Source organism: Pseudorasbora parva, chromosome 23 (genome assembly GCF_024679245.1).
Source record: "Pseudorasbora parva isolate DD20220531a chromosome 23, ASM2467924v1, whole genome shotgun sequence".
Taxonomy (NCBI): domain Eukaryota; kingdom Metazoa; phylum Chordata; class Actinopteri; order Cypriniformes; family Gobionidae; genus Pseudorasbora; species Pseudorasbora parva.
In genome coordinates, this window is record NC_090194.1 from 13,458,323 (window position 1) to 13,475,551 (window position 17,229).

The window sequence follows — 17,229 nt, forward strand, 5'->3', positions numbered from 1 at the left end:
CCCCCCCCCCCCCCCAACACACCCCTAAATTTCTCACCCTCGAGTTGTTCCAAACCTGTATTCCTTTCTTGTGCTGAACACAGAAGAATATATTTGGAAGAATGTTGGTAAACAAATAGCCCACATGAAAAATAGTATATTAGTGTTTTTTACTAGAGTAAAGATACTACAGTAAATAGGCCTAGTATATTATAGAATTTACTATACTTTGTTAATTTATATTAGCATAGTATTAACTATATAGTCAGTTGTTAAATGTAATGTAAACACAGAGGTATACAATCTACTACTAGTTAACTAGTATATTTACTATAAAAAACACTAAAGTATTTACTAGAGTAATTTAACTATAACATATTTTTACATGTTGCTAGCGTATTTTCTGCACCACGTGACGGCGTGTTCCGGCTCGTGGTTGCCATAGCGATGACTTGAGGATTTGATGCGGAGAGTCGGCAGGAATTAGACTGCGCAGCAGGAATATCCGTGAGTACACGACAACCTATTAGTTTTATACAGTTTTAGCACATATTAATGTGCTAAATTGAGATTAGCAGTGTGTTACAATGATTTTTAATATAGACAAAATATTAACAGCGACGTTACAGCGCTATGTTGTGTTGCCATTCTCGTACAACAAACACAGCTCTGCTAATTTAATCTTTAACTTATAGAGGAATTAACTTAACTAATTTAACCATAAAGACCTTAACCACAGTCTTCTATATGAGGAAGAACTACGCTAAAATACATCTATTGCATTTCTGCTCACATCTGCAGTGTATTGGTTATTAAAATGATGACTTTCCTTGATATAATATACTATATCTAGTATACACTTATTGCATAAAGTATGCTATATAAAGTCATTCAGGTTGATGTAAATGTTCAGAGTAAACACGTACAGTAGGTCTGATCTGATTGTGCTGACAGTGTGTGTCTTTCACAGGCGAGTTTCCCAGACAACCTGCTGACAAGACAATGCATTTCAACCCTCCTGTCAGCAGAGACAGGATCATATCGACATTTCCAAAGGTACTCTGTTTAAAGTCACATTATATGAAATATGTACAGATTCTTTGGAATGAAATTTGCGTTATAAATAAAATCTATTATTATTATTATTATTATTATTATTATTGCTTTAATTGAAGAGATCATTAAGCATTTGAACAGGTTAAATCATCCAGTCTGATTCATATTGCAAGTCGTACTATGAGAAATTCAGCAAGCGTTTTGTAAACTGTAGCAAGCACGCCAGATTAGTTTATTGAGAAAGTGTGACATCCATATAAAGGGGCCTCACTGCAGATGAATCCATCAGGATCACAGGACTGCAGCTAATTCTGATGAAATGAAAAAGCTTCCTACAGCTGCTTTGTTTACTAGTTTTTTTTACTAGTACAGCGGTGGGGTCATATTAAGGGCAGAATTTGCATATTTACTTTCTAAATGCACATTCCTGGCGTTATAGGCCCTTTTTACATGTCGTCACACAACCTCTGTTTTGACTCGAAGTGGTGTATTTTTACTTCTGTCAGTGTAGTGGAGTACTAGCACCACTCACATAAGTAGTAGACCCAATATTTATGTATCTGCAACAAATAGGGTGCAGGTATGATGACATCACTTTGTAGGCCAATCAGCATTACGTGATTTCCTCAAAATAACCCGGATTTTTTCATATGCTTTTGGATTATGGCCACAAACAAGCTTTGTGATCAACCAAAGTTTGAATTTTTAAACCTAAATGCAGTCACCAGAAGTACTAAAGGTAGGCTACACCACAGCCGTCACTAACTCTTTCGGTTTTTGGGCCAGATTTACTAACAGTTTGCGGCAGCGCAAACCCTCTTTGGCCGTTAAAAAACTACTGTCAGGATTTACTAAAGACACGCATTGAAATCTTAGCGCTGAGAAGGCATGGACACAGTTATTTTTGTGGCTGACCTTATTGCATATGCATTTGTAGGAGCAAAATTTTAATGGGACCCACAAGTTTGAAGCTTGAACAGTCCATCCATTCATCATAAACATACTCCACATGGCATGTGTTTTTGTAAGAAAAAATGCATATGCATTTGTAGGAGCAAAAGTTATAGGGGGAGAGTATTTAATTGAATCATAGAAGGTGATTTACTAAGGGTTGAGCTCATCAATTTATTGGTGTTTGCACCATTAATTTACCACCCAAAAAGAAGCACGTCTTAAACCAGGCGCTAACTGGTACATAGCCTTGGTCATTAATGAAATGATCCATCTGCGTCTGTATTCTTTATTTGCTCGTTGTCAGTAGATCACGCACTGAACTTTCCACTCCCACCGCTCTCATGCTAATTTGCCTTGTTTAGTAAATCTGGTCCATGATCTAAAAACATTTTCCCAGAAGGTTTGAGTTAGTCTAGTTTATAAGAGCACAATTACAAGCATAATAAGGCGGTAAAAGCGGACTGAGTTTACCTGTTCACCGTGATGACGTTTAATGTCCCAGACACCCTCTGCAGTACCATTTAGCCTCTTGTTGGCAACTGCCTTTTTCAAGACATGTAACAGCTTAAAGGTGTCATGAACTGGCTTTTTTAGGTCAACTAATGATGTTTGTGTGGTTTTTACATTCAAAAACATCATAACTAATAAGTAATAGGCTATTTTCAACACTGGTTTTGAGGCTCTCTCCAAAACGCTGGGTTTTGATCATAGACTGTAAAAAAATATGGACGTAGTATCCGTGACGTCACCCATATGATTCCGATAAGCCGTTCTGAAGCTTAAAGCAGCACTAGGTAACTTTTCAACCTTCATAATATATTTTTTAAGACTCTTGTGATGATAAATCGACTTACAATAGGTTGAATGACACGTCTGCCATAGCCTGATGTGGTCTGCATTGTTTTTAATCGTACTTTTAAACTTCGGGTTTCGGGTAGTAACCCGAGAACAAAAAGAACTACAAAATTCGACTGCTTTACGGCATATACGTCACTTCCACCAACACCCACACTTCCTTAAATTCGGACGTGCGAGCCCAACTTTGTTTGTCGGATAATATAGTCATGTCCGAAGCAGCAGAGACAAATAAGAAAGAAAAGGTTTTGTTGGAGGAAAGCAATAAGAGGAAACGAAAAAGTGATGGGATTAAAGGCAGGACGAGGATCAACATGTGACCAGCGTTTGCTCGTCGGCGTGAGCTGAAGGAGGCGTGCCCGACCGATGCTGTCATGCTTGTTACGGTGAGCTACCACTCAAACATTGAACTGAAGTATCATATAGATTCTGTAAAACGGTAACCAATAGACTACTATAATGACGCTGGCTTGTAAACGGGAGCATCGTGGTTATTTGGTGTTTGAGAAAAATAAAACCCATGAAATTATATTCATATGACATGCAGAAACATATGCCACTGACTGTACCTGGGATGAAGACATTTTACACGCGACGCCAGAAGAACTCTGAACTCCTCTTGCAGTGTTCAGGGGAACTGTTAGTGCTGCACCGACCCTCGGCGCCACTTTTATGAAGTTATTTGGCCCGCCCCGCACCACTGTATATATTTTTACAACCCGCCCCGCACCCGCGACAATTAAATAGACATACGGGGTCCGCGGGTTATGAGACGACCCACGCATCACTAGTTCAGGGCTATCAGGGTTGTCATGTCGACAAATGCATGCGCGATGTCATCCCCTGTTGTAGGATGACAGATCTTACAACAGTAGTTGAGGACATTATTTTTTCCAAACTGTAGGGGGACCCCGAGAGCAAAAGTTGCCAAGTGCTGCTTTAAAGTAGGGGCGAGCTGGGCGTTGCCATCTTGTGAGCACATCATCGCGTCACTCCCGGATTACAGAAAATGGGCAAAAAGGCGGGATGTGGGCGGAGCTTAGGTGACGCAATGACTATAGACGGCGGATAAATGGCTATCCACCTGTAACCACGCCCTTAATTATGCAGAACTTGAAGCCTTTATATAACGTAAACGAATGAGTTATAAATACATTTACCTCCCTCACAGTTGTCATGAAGGTCAAAATTAGCCGTATGGGCAAAAGCCACAATTTGTACCAGGCTGTAAACATGTTTTTTTCTGCTGTAAAGTTGGGCATTTTTAGCCTGACGTGGTCATACTCAATTCTAGTCAGAATATATGATACTGCTCCATTGGACTGTGATTATGAGGCGTGTTTCAACCGAACCAGGAAAGACCTCAATTTGATAGACCTACAACCAATCAGACCCACAACCAATCAGGCCTACAACCAATGCGACGCATTGTCAAATGTCAACAGACAGAGCTCAACTGCACTGTGTTGCCAAGTCCATGTTTTTTTCCGTGGTTGTTTTATAAGTCCATGGATTGAAGCGACTATTATGTGATATATAGACCCATCAGTGTGAATTTAGGAGGCAATCTTGTCAAAATAACACACATTTTACCCCCCACACACCATTTTTCCCCCGGAGAACCTATTGTTTAGGGCTAGTAGTTGTCGGATTTTGTTGTAAAAACTTATCAACCCTGTCTGCAACACGCGCTGGAATAAACAATCTTAGCCGGTGTTGTAAAAAAAAAAAAGAATTTATTGATACACAGAGTACTTACCCAACATGATCATCATCTTTGAAAGAAATTAGTAAGGTGAATGCAGATATAAACAAGCTCTCCGTTTAGGATTCGAGTAAATATAATCCAAACCCCTTTGATGACGTGCATGATTACGTTACTGTTGATCATCTGTCGGTCATCGTCTAAAGCCCGCCCTGATGATTTCATTGTTCCGAACAGTTTCTGTTCGGAGATAATTACTCCTCTATGGAGCGATGCCAGACCAAACTGCCCATCCTAAAAAAATTGTGGGCGGGGCTAAGTTCGGCTGGCATCCAGGCTAGGGCATTTTAACATGGGGCTCAATGAGATTCTGCTCCCTCCTGGAGCCTGTACGGATTACTTCCGTATTGGCTTTAAGAGAGATCGCGGGAGGTTGCCGCTTGGTTTTGATGGGCGTGCTGCAGTGCTGCACTGGAGACTTGGAAGTAAAGGCCCACGGCTAGGATTGGATAAGATTTGCATATTTAATGAGCTTCAGCTCCCCTGTCAGTTCAGTGACATGAAAGAGGAGAGAATGAGGGAGAAGCAGTAAGCAGAATGATTAAACGTCACAATGTTTTATTTCTCATCGATCCGCGATTGATTGGACTATTATTTTTATATTACACATAGCCCGCACGATCGGACGATATAAGCGCGAACCGCACGCACACACATACACGCTCTGCGCGCGTCCCGCCCTTCAGGTGACAACTTGAGAGAGAGAATAGCAGAACAAGAAAGGAATACTAAGAGATTCATCAGCCTGCCGGCCTGCCAAGCCCTGGCCCGTACGTGTCTAGTGTACTAAAGGTATGCTCTGTTAGACACGTACACATAAGCAAAACGATAACAATGCAGTACTATTACATATAATAACACGTTTTACTCACATGTGTGTTGCACCATTCCTGTCGTATCCAAATTCAGCATCGACCGGAAATTTGTTTACAAATGATTGCGTAGTGAACTGAAGTGAACATGTCTTCCCCAAGTAAGCTGGAACTTCATTAAAAATAAAGTTCAACCACTCATATTAGGATCCGAAGGAAGCTTATGCAGCGACTGTTCTTCCACAACCAGGAATAGCGCAATATCAGTCTTCCTCAGCATATTTATTATTGTTGACCAGCTAGCATGAGCCCTCCATGAGTCGGTGGGCGGGGCTACTGATGCGCTGTAGAGGCGGTGTTTCGTCGCGCACTGACATCAGTATAAAGCACAGGACCGTTTGCTGAGCCTGGTGTCTATAAAAGCTTTTCTTTGAATAACAAGGAAGTTTTCAGCTCTGAAACGTGGGGGATATTCTTATATTAACATGACCTTTATATATCAAAAGCTCAAGGGAAAGTTGATTCCTCAATTCATCACCCCTTTAAAATAATCACAAGTGGGGTAATACTGATATATTTTATGTTGTAGAAAAAAATGTCTAGTAATGTTTTGAGCTTGTGTTCACCACAGAACTAAAGGATTAGTTCACTTTTACTCACCCCTCTTCTCATCCAAGTTTTTAGTGTCTGTCTTTTCTTCCATCGAAAAGAAATTATGTTTTTTGAGGAAAACATTCCAGGATTTTCTACCACATAATGAACTTTAATGGCAACCAACGGGTTGAAAGTCCAAATCAATGCAGTTCCAAGTGGTTTCGAAGGGCTTCAGAGGCTCTGCACGATCCCAGCTGAGGAATAGGGTCTTATCTAGCTAAATAATCTGTAATTTTCCAATAAAAACACAAAAAAACCTAAACTGCTCATTTGAACCTAAACTGCTCATCTTGCGCTGCTCTGCGACACACACCACTGAATGCGTAATCAAAACAGAAAGGTGTCACAATAGACATAAGTGGAAGTACCACCCCAAGTGAACGTGCGAAGTACAAATGCCCTTTACAACAACAACAAAAAAACTCCAAGTCGTCCAACATCTTTGTTTTACCTTTTTTTGCTAAAGGAAATTTATATTAGTCTTCACACATGCGCCTTGTTAACACAGGGGCGGTACTTCCGCCTATGTCTAGCTAGTGTGACCTTTTTGAAGTGATTATGTAATCCGCGGTGAGCCGCAGAGCTGCGCAATATGAGAAATTTAGGTTAAAAACTATATATATATATATATATATATATATATATATATATATATATATATATATATATATATATATATATTTTATGACCAATGGTTTCGCTAGACCCTATTTATTCATACAAAGCCCTCTAATTTTTCAGTTCTATTTTGATAAACATGACAACATAGTAAGTAAATAAAATAAATAAAACTTATTTTATTAAACTTTTATTTTGAAGGATTAGTAAACTTTAAAATTAAAACTACCCCATAATTTACTCAGCCTCAAGCCATTCTAGGTGTATATGACTTTTTTCTTTCTGATGGAACACAATCAGAGTTATATTAATGAAATATCCTTACTTTTTATAATGGCAGTGAATGGGACCCAGGAGTTTGAAGCTCAAAAAGTCGATCCATCCATCATAAACGTGCTCCACATGGCTCTGGGGGTTAATAAAGGTCTTCTGATGCGAAACAATGTGTTTTTGTAAGAAAAATATACATTTATAAAGTAATAAAGTAACGTTATAAAGTAAAATGTCTTGCTTCGACCAGACTGCCTTCTGTATTCAAATTACGGAAAAAAACTTAACAGGTAGGAAATCACTAGAATGTAGCATAAGCCTTTTCAACTGCTAGAGGCATTACAATTTCTAAGTCAGTTGAATATGGAAGGCGGTCTGACAAAAGCTAGATATTTTACTTTATAACGTGTTAAAACATTTTTTTTTTTTACACAAATGCTTCAATTCACTTCAGAAAACCTTTATTAAAGGAGTACTTCAGCGCTGGGAAGATTAATCTGTATTTAAACTGGGTCGTTAATGTAGTAGAAATGTGAAATTATTTTTTAATTTAGTGCTTTCTAGACCAGCCTTTCTCAAACTTTTTTCAGTCAGGGCACCTTTCAAAAGTGCATACAATTTCAAGGCACCCCAGTTTAAAATATAATTTAAAAACACTGCATAACCCAAATTTAAATGCAAATGTCCTGTTTATTTAGACAGTAATAATATATAATCCGCTAATATGTTTAACCCTTTCACACGTAAATTTAAAACATTCTGTTTTTCAAAGCGACCGTTATTAATGTGTCACTTTATGGTTTCCACGGTGACGCTTCATTGATTGTCACGTGACACACCGCAGCAACAACAGAGAATGAATGATGATCTGCTTTTATGTCATTTTTCCTTTTTTATTCAAATTTTTTTTAGATATGGCCTGAAATATCTGATATTCCGATTGTCAAATATATACAAGTGGCAGTGTTTTGTCGTTTAAACAACTTTATAATGATCGCGTTAGTTGAGCTGTATGCAGGATGGGCGCCGCCATCGCCGCCGCAGGCGCAGTTCAGAAAATCGGATCTGTTAGATTTAAGTTACAAGACGTGAATTCTCCCAAAATACATAAAAGTAAGGGGCAGGTGAACTGGCAGAAGAATAGAGTAAACTTTAAAGTTACTTACACAATGTGTATCTGATATGAATAAAACTAATTATAATGGAAAGGATTATTATTGCCTCTTCATTTTTCATCATTGTGTATTTTACAAACTCTAAATGTATTGTTTTTTTAGTACGTATATGTTTGACACCTAAAATAAACATTATGTGGCTGAAAACACTGAAAAGTTGTGATATATGACAGCTCTGAGCGCGCCTGTCTCTGGCTCAGTGCAAGCCAACGCGAAAGCACATTTGAATGAACGTGATGCACTGACCGTTCTAATCACATGCGTGAATGTGTGATCATACGTGCGAAAGGGTTAAAAAGAAGAAGAATGCATTTATGTAAATTCAAATATATTCTATATATGAAATTTCAGATTATTATTATTATTATTTATTTTTAGCCAACGTAATTTTTTGGCGGCACCCCTGACACAGTCACGGGGCACCCCAGTGTGCCGCGGCACCCACTTTGAGAAAGGCTGTTCTAGACTGAGAAAAGACAGAAAACGTATTTTTGTCTCATGGGGATGAAAGACAACAATTCCCAGAATGCTTCGCTCCCAAAGCCACCACTACTAGATTACTGAATCACTGACTACGTTTACATGGACAACAATACTCCGATATTAATCTGATTAAGACAATACTCTGATTAAGAGGCTACCATGTAGACAGCAATTTCTAATTACCTTGATCTGATTAAAGTCATAATCTAACTAAACATAAATCGGATTAAGACCTGTGGAGTATGCCTGTTTTAGTCGCATTATCGGAGACATGTACACACCTTAATCTAACTATTAATGTTGTGTTGGAGATTTTCGCCGCATTTTGTGACCGGACACATAACGTTACACACACCAGAGAAGTGCAGAGGGGAGGCTTTGTGGGTTTAAGCCTCAGCCCTTTTTGAAAATTAATCAAAAGTGCCCCTTTCAACAATCATCGATAATATTGTGGCCAATAAAACAGAATTGGAATTATAATTAATATAACAACGTCTACAAACCAGTAACAAATGGCAGAAAAGTCCCGTTTATCTTTTACGTATCTGTCAGTCTGAAATGTCATTGCCATAACGCGTTGCAATGGACGGTGTGTGTTTTGCTTAACTGTTCATTCTGAACACTGCGTCCTCTCTATATTTTTGTTTTATTTTTGTTGTAATTATTATGCTCATTGTAAAAGTAAAATGCAATAAGTTTGTATCTGTAATCGCAAACCAGATGGGTCATTCAGTGAACGCCTGTGGCTCGACGGCAGGAAAAACAATCCAAAGAGTCACGATTTTTAAACCTTTTTCATCATTAATCAAAGCTATTATTATAAATGTAGGCTGTCAATAAGGAGGAAAGAGGAGCAGTGGCTCTTCAGAAAAACGGAAAGAGACAATACATAATATTACAAAAATAAATCAACATAAATGTAGCTATATAAAACATTATAAAAACGTATGTTTTTTTATACTTCTTAATGTAAAGTAACACTGTCCAACAGCGACACCCGCAGGTGAAGTTAGCGGGTTTCCTGAGCCCATAAAATTAACAGACCTGCCAAAGTCACGCTATGATTGGATGTTGGAGAACATAGCGTGGCATGGGGACGTAATGACGTGCCATAATCGATCTATGTTCTATCACATGTAAAACGGGAACATGAACGGAGTAGTCTAAAAGCAACTCATGTAAACACCTTAATCAGAATATTGTCTTATTTAGAATAAGGTCAATAATTAGATTACTGCTGTCCATGTAAACGTAGTCACTGATCACTTTCCCACCGCGACCGCGTTCATTTTCAAAAAATCAGTTCAGTTAGAGAACAGACACTAAAATTAAAAACTGAATGTGTGTGTTCAATGTGATATAGCCGCTGAGGGAGTCTCACAGCCCAAAACGCTGCAGGTGTCAGATATATTGACAGTCATGGATGAGCTCGTCATGAGAGCTGAGGTAAACTTGTCCGCGGCAGAGTCCACGCATGTTTATTCTGGAGTGTTTTCAGTTAATGCTTTGAAAGCTTAACTTTCATAGGAATTAGTTTGAGAAGTTGAAAGACTTACTTTGCTCTGCTGGCCGCACCGTTTAAACATTAATGCCTGAGGCTGCAGCTAAGTGTGATCTCCCATCCCCCAAGCACGAGCTGAAAACATGTGGAAATGCCTCCCTCTGCTGGCTGTAGTCTTTAGCCTCTGGCTAACAACTGGGGGGGAGATTAGCATCATATGCTAATCGCTGAAGTAACCCTTTAAGCCCCTGGAGTATATGTTTATGATGGATGGATGTACTTATTTCCCCATTAAGCTTGGAATCGTCAGGATATTTATTAATATAACTCTGATTGTGTTCATCAGAAAGAAAGAAGAAAGTCATACTATACACCTAGAATGACTTGAAGGTGAGTAAATCTTGAGGTAATTTTCATTTCAAAGTGAAACTTTAAACACACCATAGCACATAAGGAACATAAAATATGATCAGTCCTGAAATAATTCACAAATAAAGAAGACATACATTTATATTTAAATTAAAATGAGGAATTTAAGTAATTGTAGATGTCCATAGTGCTAATAGCTCTACTGCTTGAAGGTCTTTGCCATTTTTGCGAAAACTTTATTCTCGGACTGGATAATATTGGGTTTTCTTTCAGACCACATTAACGGATGTGATGTTTGACATGTATATGAGAATGCTTAATATAAAATATACAGCGTTATTATGAGAAGGGTCTATGAATGATTTCAGAATATATAGTAAAGAAACTGACACCGTTTCAACAGACTGGACAAAACTACTGTTCTTACACACAAAATGACCAAAAGTATCTCGTATTTGATGAGTCTGCATTTATTAATTCAGTCCTATTATTCTGTAGTGTTATAATCCGGAAGCCTGCCTACAGATGAAGGATGACTGGGATGCAAAAACCAAGACGGCTTGCAAAGACCGGGCAGCACACCGGTATTTTTCTGTCTGTCTGTCTATCTGTCTGTCTATCAATCAGCGATTCTCTCAGATCGCGTCTTGGATAATTTACACTGCATGATTCTCACTCATGTGAACAAGCTCTGATTTGCCCATGATTTCAGGCATTTGTTGGCAATTTTCATTATTCTAATTAATCGCTAATAACTTATAAGTATGGTTATACCACACTCATTGTTTTAATATACCATTGTTTGTTGTGGCCATTGTTTTAATCTACTCACATCAAATTCAAAATAAATTTTTATGGACGTAGCTTACTGGATATTATTGGGCGCCGAGGTTTGCCTACGTCGTGTTCTTCACGTCATCTAGATGAGCAGAAACTGTGCAGCGAGTTGTGTTAAACAGAGGCTGTGTCTACACTAATCCGGATAACTTTAAAAATGGAGTTTTCATCTAAAAATGCTATCATTTTCAATCGTTTTCCCAAAAATGTTCATCTACACTGAAACGTCTGAAAACACTTACATCCTCGTACTGCGCATGAGCAAATCCAAGATGCTTCGACTTCTGTCGTTTCCGCTACTTGTTTACTTAGTCTTTAAAATTTTGCGGCAATGTCGAGAAAAGGCACTGAGTTTTTAAAATGGGCCGACAGTGAGGTGAAGTTGCTGCGAGTAACACATGAATATAAAGTGTGAATTGGTCATATGACTGCATCACATGGTTAAAAATGCATCATCGTATTAAAAAGCCTCCGCTTTCACAGTCCACACACTACGACGCAAAGACAATGTTTTCATATTTATCCGCTTTGGAGAGTGTTTTTAAAACGATACGTTTTCATTGACTTAAAACGCTGTCTCAGTGTGGACGGAAGGCCAAAACGGAGAGAAAAATATACGTTTTCAAATGAAAACACACAGTATCCGTTAACGCCCACGCAAATGCGCACTTTGGTCAAAATGGTAATAATGCGATTAATGCCTTTACATGCCCGTTTAAAGGGTTACTTCACTGCTTTTTCATATTAAACTATGTTATTCCCTTAACTAAAACGAGTTGATACTTACCTCTCTCGTCTCAGTGCATGCACTTAATCTCTCTGACGCGCGGTGATGATCGGATAGCATTTAGCTTAGCCCACTAAGCCCAGTTCATTCACTATGGTACCAAACAGAGATCAAGTTAGAAGTACCAAACACCTCCATCTTTTCCCTATTTAAATACAGTTGCACGAATAGTTGAACGATCAAGTATGGTGACAAAATAAAACGTGGTACTTCTCTAATCGTATTAAAAAGGAGAACTATAATGTATGGCGGATTAGCACTTCTGAGAGTACTTCGGCTCGGCGCAGTAAAAAAAACTAAACATCTTTCCTCACACCTCCCCCTCACTCGCTCATTTCTGTCAATAGGGAGATGTGAGGGAAGATGTTTCGGCCGGGACTTTTTACTGCGCCGAGCCGAAGTACTCTCAGAAGTGCTATTCCGCCATACATTATAGTTCTCCTTTTTAATCCGATTAGAAACGGCGTAAGCCACCTAGTTTAATGCAGCTGTGGTTACTACGATTATGAGCTTAATGGCATTAGTTTGATCGAAGTATTGCGTTTACATGAGGTGAATTTTAATCGCAATATTGGCAAAAATCCTATTAGAATCGCATTATGAGGGAGCATGTAAATGTAATGAATGTGATGGCAAGGCTGAATTTTCAGTAGCCATTGCACCAGTCTTCATTGCACCAGTGTCACATAATATATACTGTATATATTCGTTCATTTATTACTTAAACAATATGATAATTAGTTTAATATTATCTTCCAGGTATGACAGGCTTAAAATGTCAAAAGTAGTAGTGGTTGGCGATCTGAATGTGGGAAAGACATGCTTAATAAACAGGTACAGTGAACAGATTTATTTAAATGGTATGTGTTGTATTTTTCATGGAAATTAAGGTCCATTATGTTCTTTTATAACAGGTTCTGTAAAGATGTGTTTGAGAGAGACTACAAGGCTACTATAGGTGTTGACTTTGAGATCGAGAGATTTGAACTGTCTGGGCTGCCCTTTTCTCTTCAAATGTGAGTAGTTTTTTCTGAACTATATAAATATCACATCTGCTCATTTTAAATTTCCATGTGATGTATATTCGTTTTTACCCATTACAAATTGTATAGATGGGACACTGCTGGCCAAGAAAAGTTCAAATGCATTGCATCAGCATATTACAGAGGAGCTCAAGGTAAAATGTAAATTCTCATTTAATTCTCTAGATAAGAGTTTGTTTAAACCATAATTCTTTCTGTTTCTACTCTAAAAGTTATTATTACTGTCTTCGACATGGCGGATATCAAGAGCTTGGAAAACACACAGTAAGTAATTTTTTAGAGATGAAAATGTCAGTTTTTATTATTTTATTTATTAACTTATTTTTTGTTCATTTGTTTCTTAGACAGTGGTTAATGGAGGCGCAGAAAGAAAATGAACCAAACTCCTGTTTTGTTTTCTTGGTTGGCACAAAAAGAGACCTCCTGGTGAGAACAGTCCCACACACAAGCATGCATAATTGCAAATGCACTCATATAGCATACGAAATCTATTACTAAAGAGGTCCTGTTTGAGCATGAAATGGTCTGAAAAGTTACAAAGCACAAAGTTATTCTCTAGATTCTGAACTCCTTGAAACAATTGATTGTAGTCTTGAGTTTTCTTAAAGGAACAAACACGTCACAAGATTTACTATTTAAATAATTCCTATTCACAGCATATGCAAAATAAATGACTGAGGCCTGGATGAGTTAGTTAAAGGGTTAGTTCACCCAAAAATTCAATTTTTCAGCATATTGATGAATGATTTGGATCGCGTGTCAAACTGCCAAACTGCTGAAATCATGTGACATTGGCGATCCGAATCATGAATCAATACGCTGATTCATAACCGTTGTAATCTTTATTTGAGGATTGAAAACACACCCGGAAGAGAAGACAGTGCTTAATAAAGTCGTAGTTTTTGTTATTTTTGGACCAAAATGTATTTCGGATGCCATAAGAGATTGTAATGAACTAACTGATGTCACATATGGACTACTTTGATGATGTTTTTATTACCTTTCTAGACATGGATAGTATAGTGTGCATTAACTTGCATAGTACGCTCTCGGACTAAATATAAAATATCTTAAACTGTGTTCCGAAGATCAACGGAGGTCTTACGGGTGTGGAACGACATTAGGAGTCATTAATGACAAAAATTACATTTTTGGGTGAACTGACCCTTTAATAGCGTGTTGAAACCAAGTGGCAACTTCCCCCAGTTTTTGTTGAAGCCAATACGGAAGTGATTTAAACTGCAATTCCTCGACTGGCCACAGGCTCCAGAAGGGAGCAGAATCTCATTGAGTCCCATGTTAAATTGCCCAGATTTACAGCAGAAAAAAACATGTTTACAATCTGGTACAAATTGTGGTTTTGGTCTATATGGCTAATTTTGCCCTTCATGACAACTGTGAGGGGGGGGGGGGGGGGTGAATGTTTTTATAACTCATTCTTTTACATTATTTAAAGCTTTAAAGTTCTGCAAATTAAGGGCGTGGCCACTTTGAGTGACAGGGGGGTAAACATTTATCTGCCCATCTGTTAGTCCTTGCGTCACTTAAGCTCCGCCCACGTCCTGCTTCTTTGCCCATTTTCTGTTATCCGGGCGTGACGCGCTGCCAAGATGGCAATGGCCAGCTCTTCTCTAGTTTACAGTACACTTCAAAACTGCTCTTCGGAATCCTATTTGTGACGTCACGGACACTACGTCCATATTTTTTTACAGTCTATGGTTGAAACTCAAGTTTATGGCAAGGGGCGTGAGAAACCCACTCAAAGTGGTTGATCAATCATAACACACTGTTCCAGCCAACCAGAGCACAGTGAGCTTTTCAGAAAGAGGGGCTTCATAGAGACAAGAATTAAACAGAACATTACTGACAGATTGGGCAGAGAGTACAATTTTTCAACAGTTTTTTGAACATTGAAGCATGAAAACCTATTCTACTAGACCACAAAACTGTCTTTATGTGAAGTCTGCAGAAGAGTGCGAGAGAACAGAGAGGGATGCCATAAATATTGCAACCGAAATGAACGCTGAGTTCTGGTCGGTGTCTTCAAAAACAGGTACATTCTAAAAGAATAAAAATATGTATGGTTTTATCTAGTCCATTGTCCATTATAAGGATTATAAGACGGTTACTAAAAGTAACTGTTACTACTGTTGGTTTGAAGGGGAGAACGTCCAGGAGTTTTTCTTTCGTGTGGCAGCTCTGGCCTTTGAACATTCAATTCTGAAGGACCTGGAGACAGAAACCAGCACCGCTCAGATCGGAGATGGAAGTATTCTTAGTAAGAGATTCAATTCTAAAATCATAAAACAGAGATGTTTACTTATGTAAATGTTGTGAAGTGTAAGATGATGTGGCTTTATTATTTCAGATGATAAAGCACTGGAAGATGCACAAGAAAAGCCAAAGAAGAAGTCCTGTTGTTGATCCTGGATGGGTCAAGAAGTAAAATAACTCGTTTGTATTACAGGACTGAATAAATATTTAACATAGTTGAAAAAGAAGTGTTTTTGCCTGACATAACCAACTCCTGAGTTGGTGCATCACTAATGTACTCTCTGAGAGGGACAACCTTGTCAAAACACACATAAGGGACTGATATCCAATTTGAGTTCAAACATTTCATTTATACTGTAGTATTAACATCAGTATTTTGTACTGCTCAATAAACTGCCATTTGATATTGCAAGCTTTTGTACTTTTTTCTTTTTTTTTTTTATGGCAGGCAAAATAAACATACATTATAATTAAACATAGCTTATGAAATTATTATTTGTCTTTACTTTACCCAAACTTGAGAAATCTACATGTTCAGCAGTAATATAAGGAAACATGCTGTTTATCAGTAGAGAAGCATAGTTTGACAATGTATCAATTCAACCAATTTCTTCGCAAAATGAAATCACTGTTTCAAAGCATTCGAAACACCACACGCTGGTGACCCCTGAGTTGCCAGACCAGTGGGCGAGGCCATAAACAGAGGGGCGTTTTCCACCGCATTACTGGTTTAGGTGTGGGGTCGGGTAAAAGGGATCATTTTCATTGTGTGATTTAAACACCCATCAGTTTGAAAACACCCACAAATTTAAAAACGCCCACTTTTGTTCTCTGCAAAAGTATGCCATCTACTTTGAGGGCACACATCAACCGCAAAGGGGCCACTCCGAACACTCTTCTGAAACCTAAAATGACAAATGGGACACTCCTGCCTCCCTCCCTCCCACTTTCCTGACTGCCAAACCCTGCAGAATGACTACACAGAGGGCTGCTACGACCTGCTGCCACACACTGACCTGGACAGGTACATACACATCAGGTCCAAAAATTATGTCTTTCAAATGACATTTAATTTTAAAGGTTGCACAATAAATATTGAACTATATCATTTATCAGGCATTATGCTTTGGTTAAAGTCACAAGTTCCCATTATTTCAATTTTCATCTTTTATTTCTATTTCATCTTTTTTGACAGTGGAATTTATGTTGATCAATTTTTACAGTAAAATACAGAGGATGCTCCAGCAATGTTAAAAATTACTGTTGGTTTACCTTAAAAAAATAAGTAACCTGGTTACCTTAACATTTAAGTTAATTGAAACTAAAAATTTGAGTAAAAACTGGAAAATCAGTTTATTCAAAAGAGAAACTCAAGATATTATTATCTGAACCACATACGTTTATTTATTAACACGTTTATTTGACAAAAGAAGAAAAGTTATAAATCATACATAAATCATTTACAGTTGCCGTTAGTTATAATTGACAGGATAACTTGCAACAGTGTTACCTTAAGAAGTGTTTTGTGAGCATTTTCGAGCCTGACGTCATCATACTCAGATTCTAGTCTGAATATGAGTCTGATACTGCTATATTGGGCAAGTATGAGGTCTCTGCAGAACAAAAGTGTGCGTTTCTCAATTTCTGGGTGTTTCAAACAGATGGTTGTTTATAAATCATGCAATGAAAATGATCCCCTTTACCCGACCCGACCCCACTCCTAAACCCTACCCACACTGTGACGTGGGCAAATCAGGTAACGCAATGAAAACGTCCCTCTGTTTATGGCCATGAGTC

At 38.2% G+C, this 17,229-nt stretch overlaps 1 protein-coding gene across 2 annotated transcripts; it reads left to right on the forward strand.

The window, feature by feature from the left end:
- Positions 1–389: 389 nt before the first annotated feature.
- On the forward strand, positions 390–15,844 carry rab36 (RAB36, member RAS oncogene family). 2 transcript variants are annotated; one of them, XM_067433782.1, is made up of 12 exons: positions 419–486; positions 950–1,035; positions 10,469–10,512; positions 10,990–11,075; positions 12,875–12,949; positions 13,030–13,131; positions 13,228–13,292; positions 13,371–13,422; positions 13,503–13,584; positions 15,121–15,211; positions 15,320–15,436; positions 15,527–15,844. In XM_067433782.1, the coding sequence occupies exons 4-12, from the start codon at positions 11,017–11,019 to the stop codon at positions 15,580–15,582; spliced, it is 699 nt and encodes a 232-aa protein (XP_067289883.1). In that variant the 5' UTR covers positions 419–486; positions 950–1,035; positions 10,469–10,512; positions 10,990–11,016; the 3' UTR covers positions 15,583–15,844. The 2 variants fall into 2 exon arrangements, with proteins under 2 accessions (XP_067289882.1, XP_067289883.1); XM_067433781.1 differs by lacking the exon at positions 10,469–10,512 and having other exon boundaries at positions 390–486.
- Positions 15,845–17,229: the final 1,385 nt, after the last annotated feature.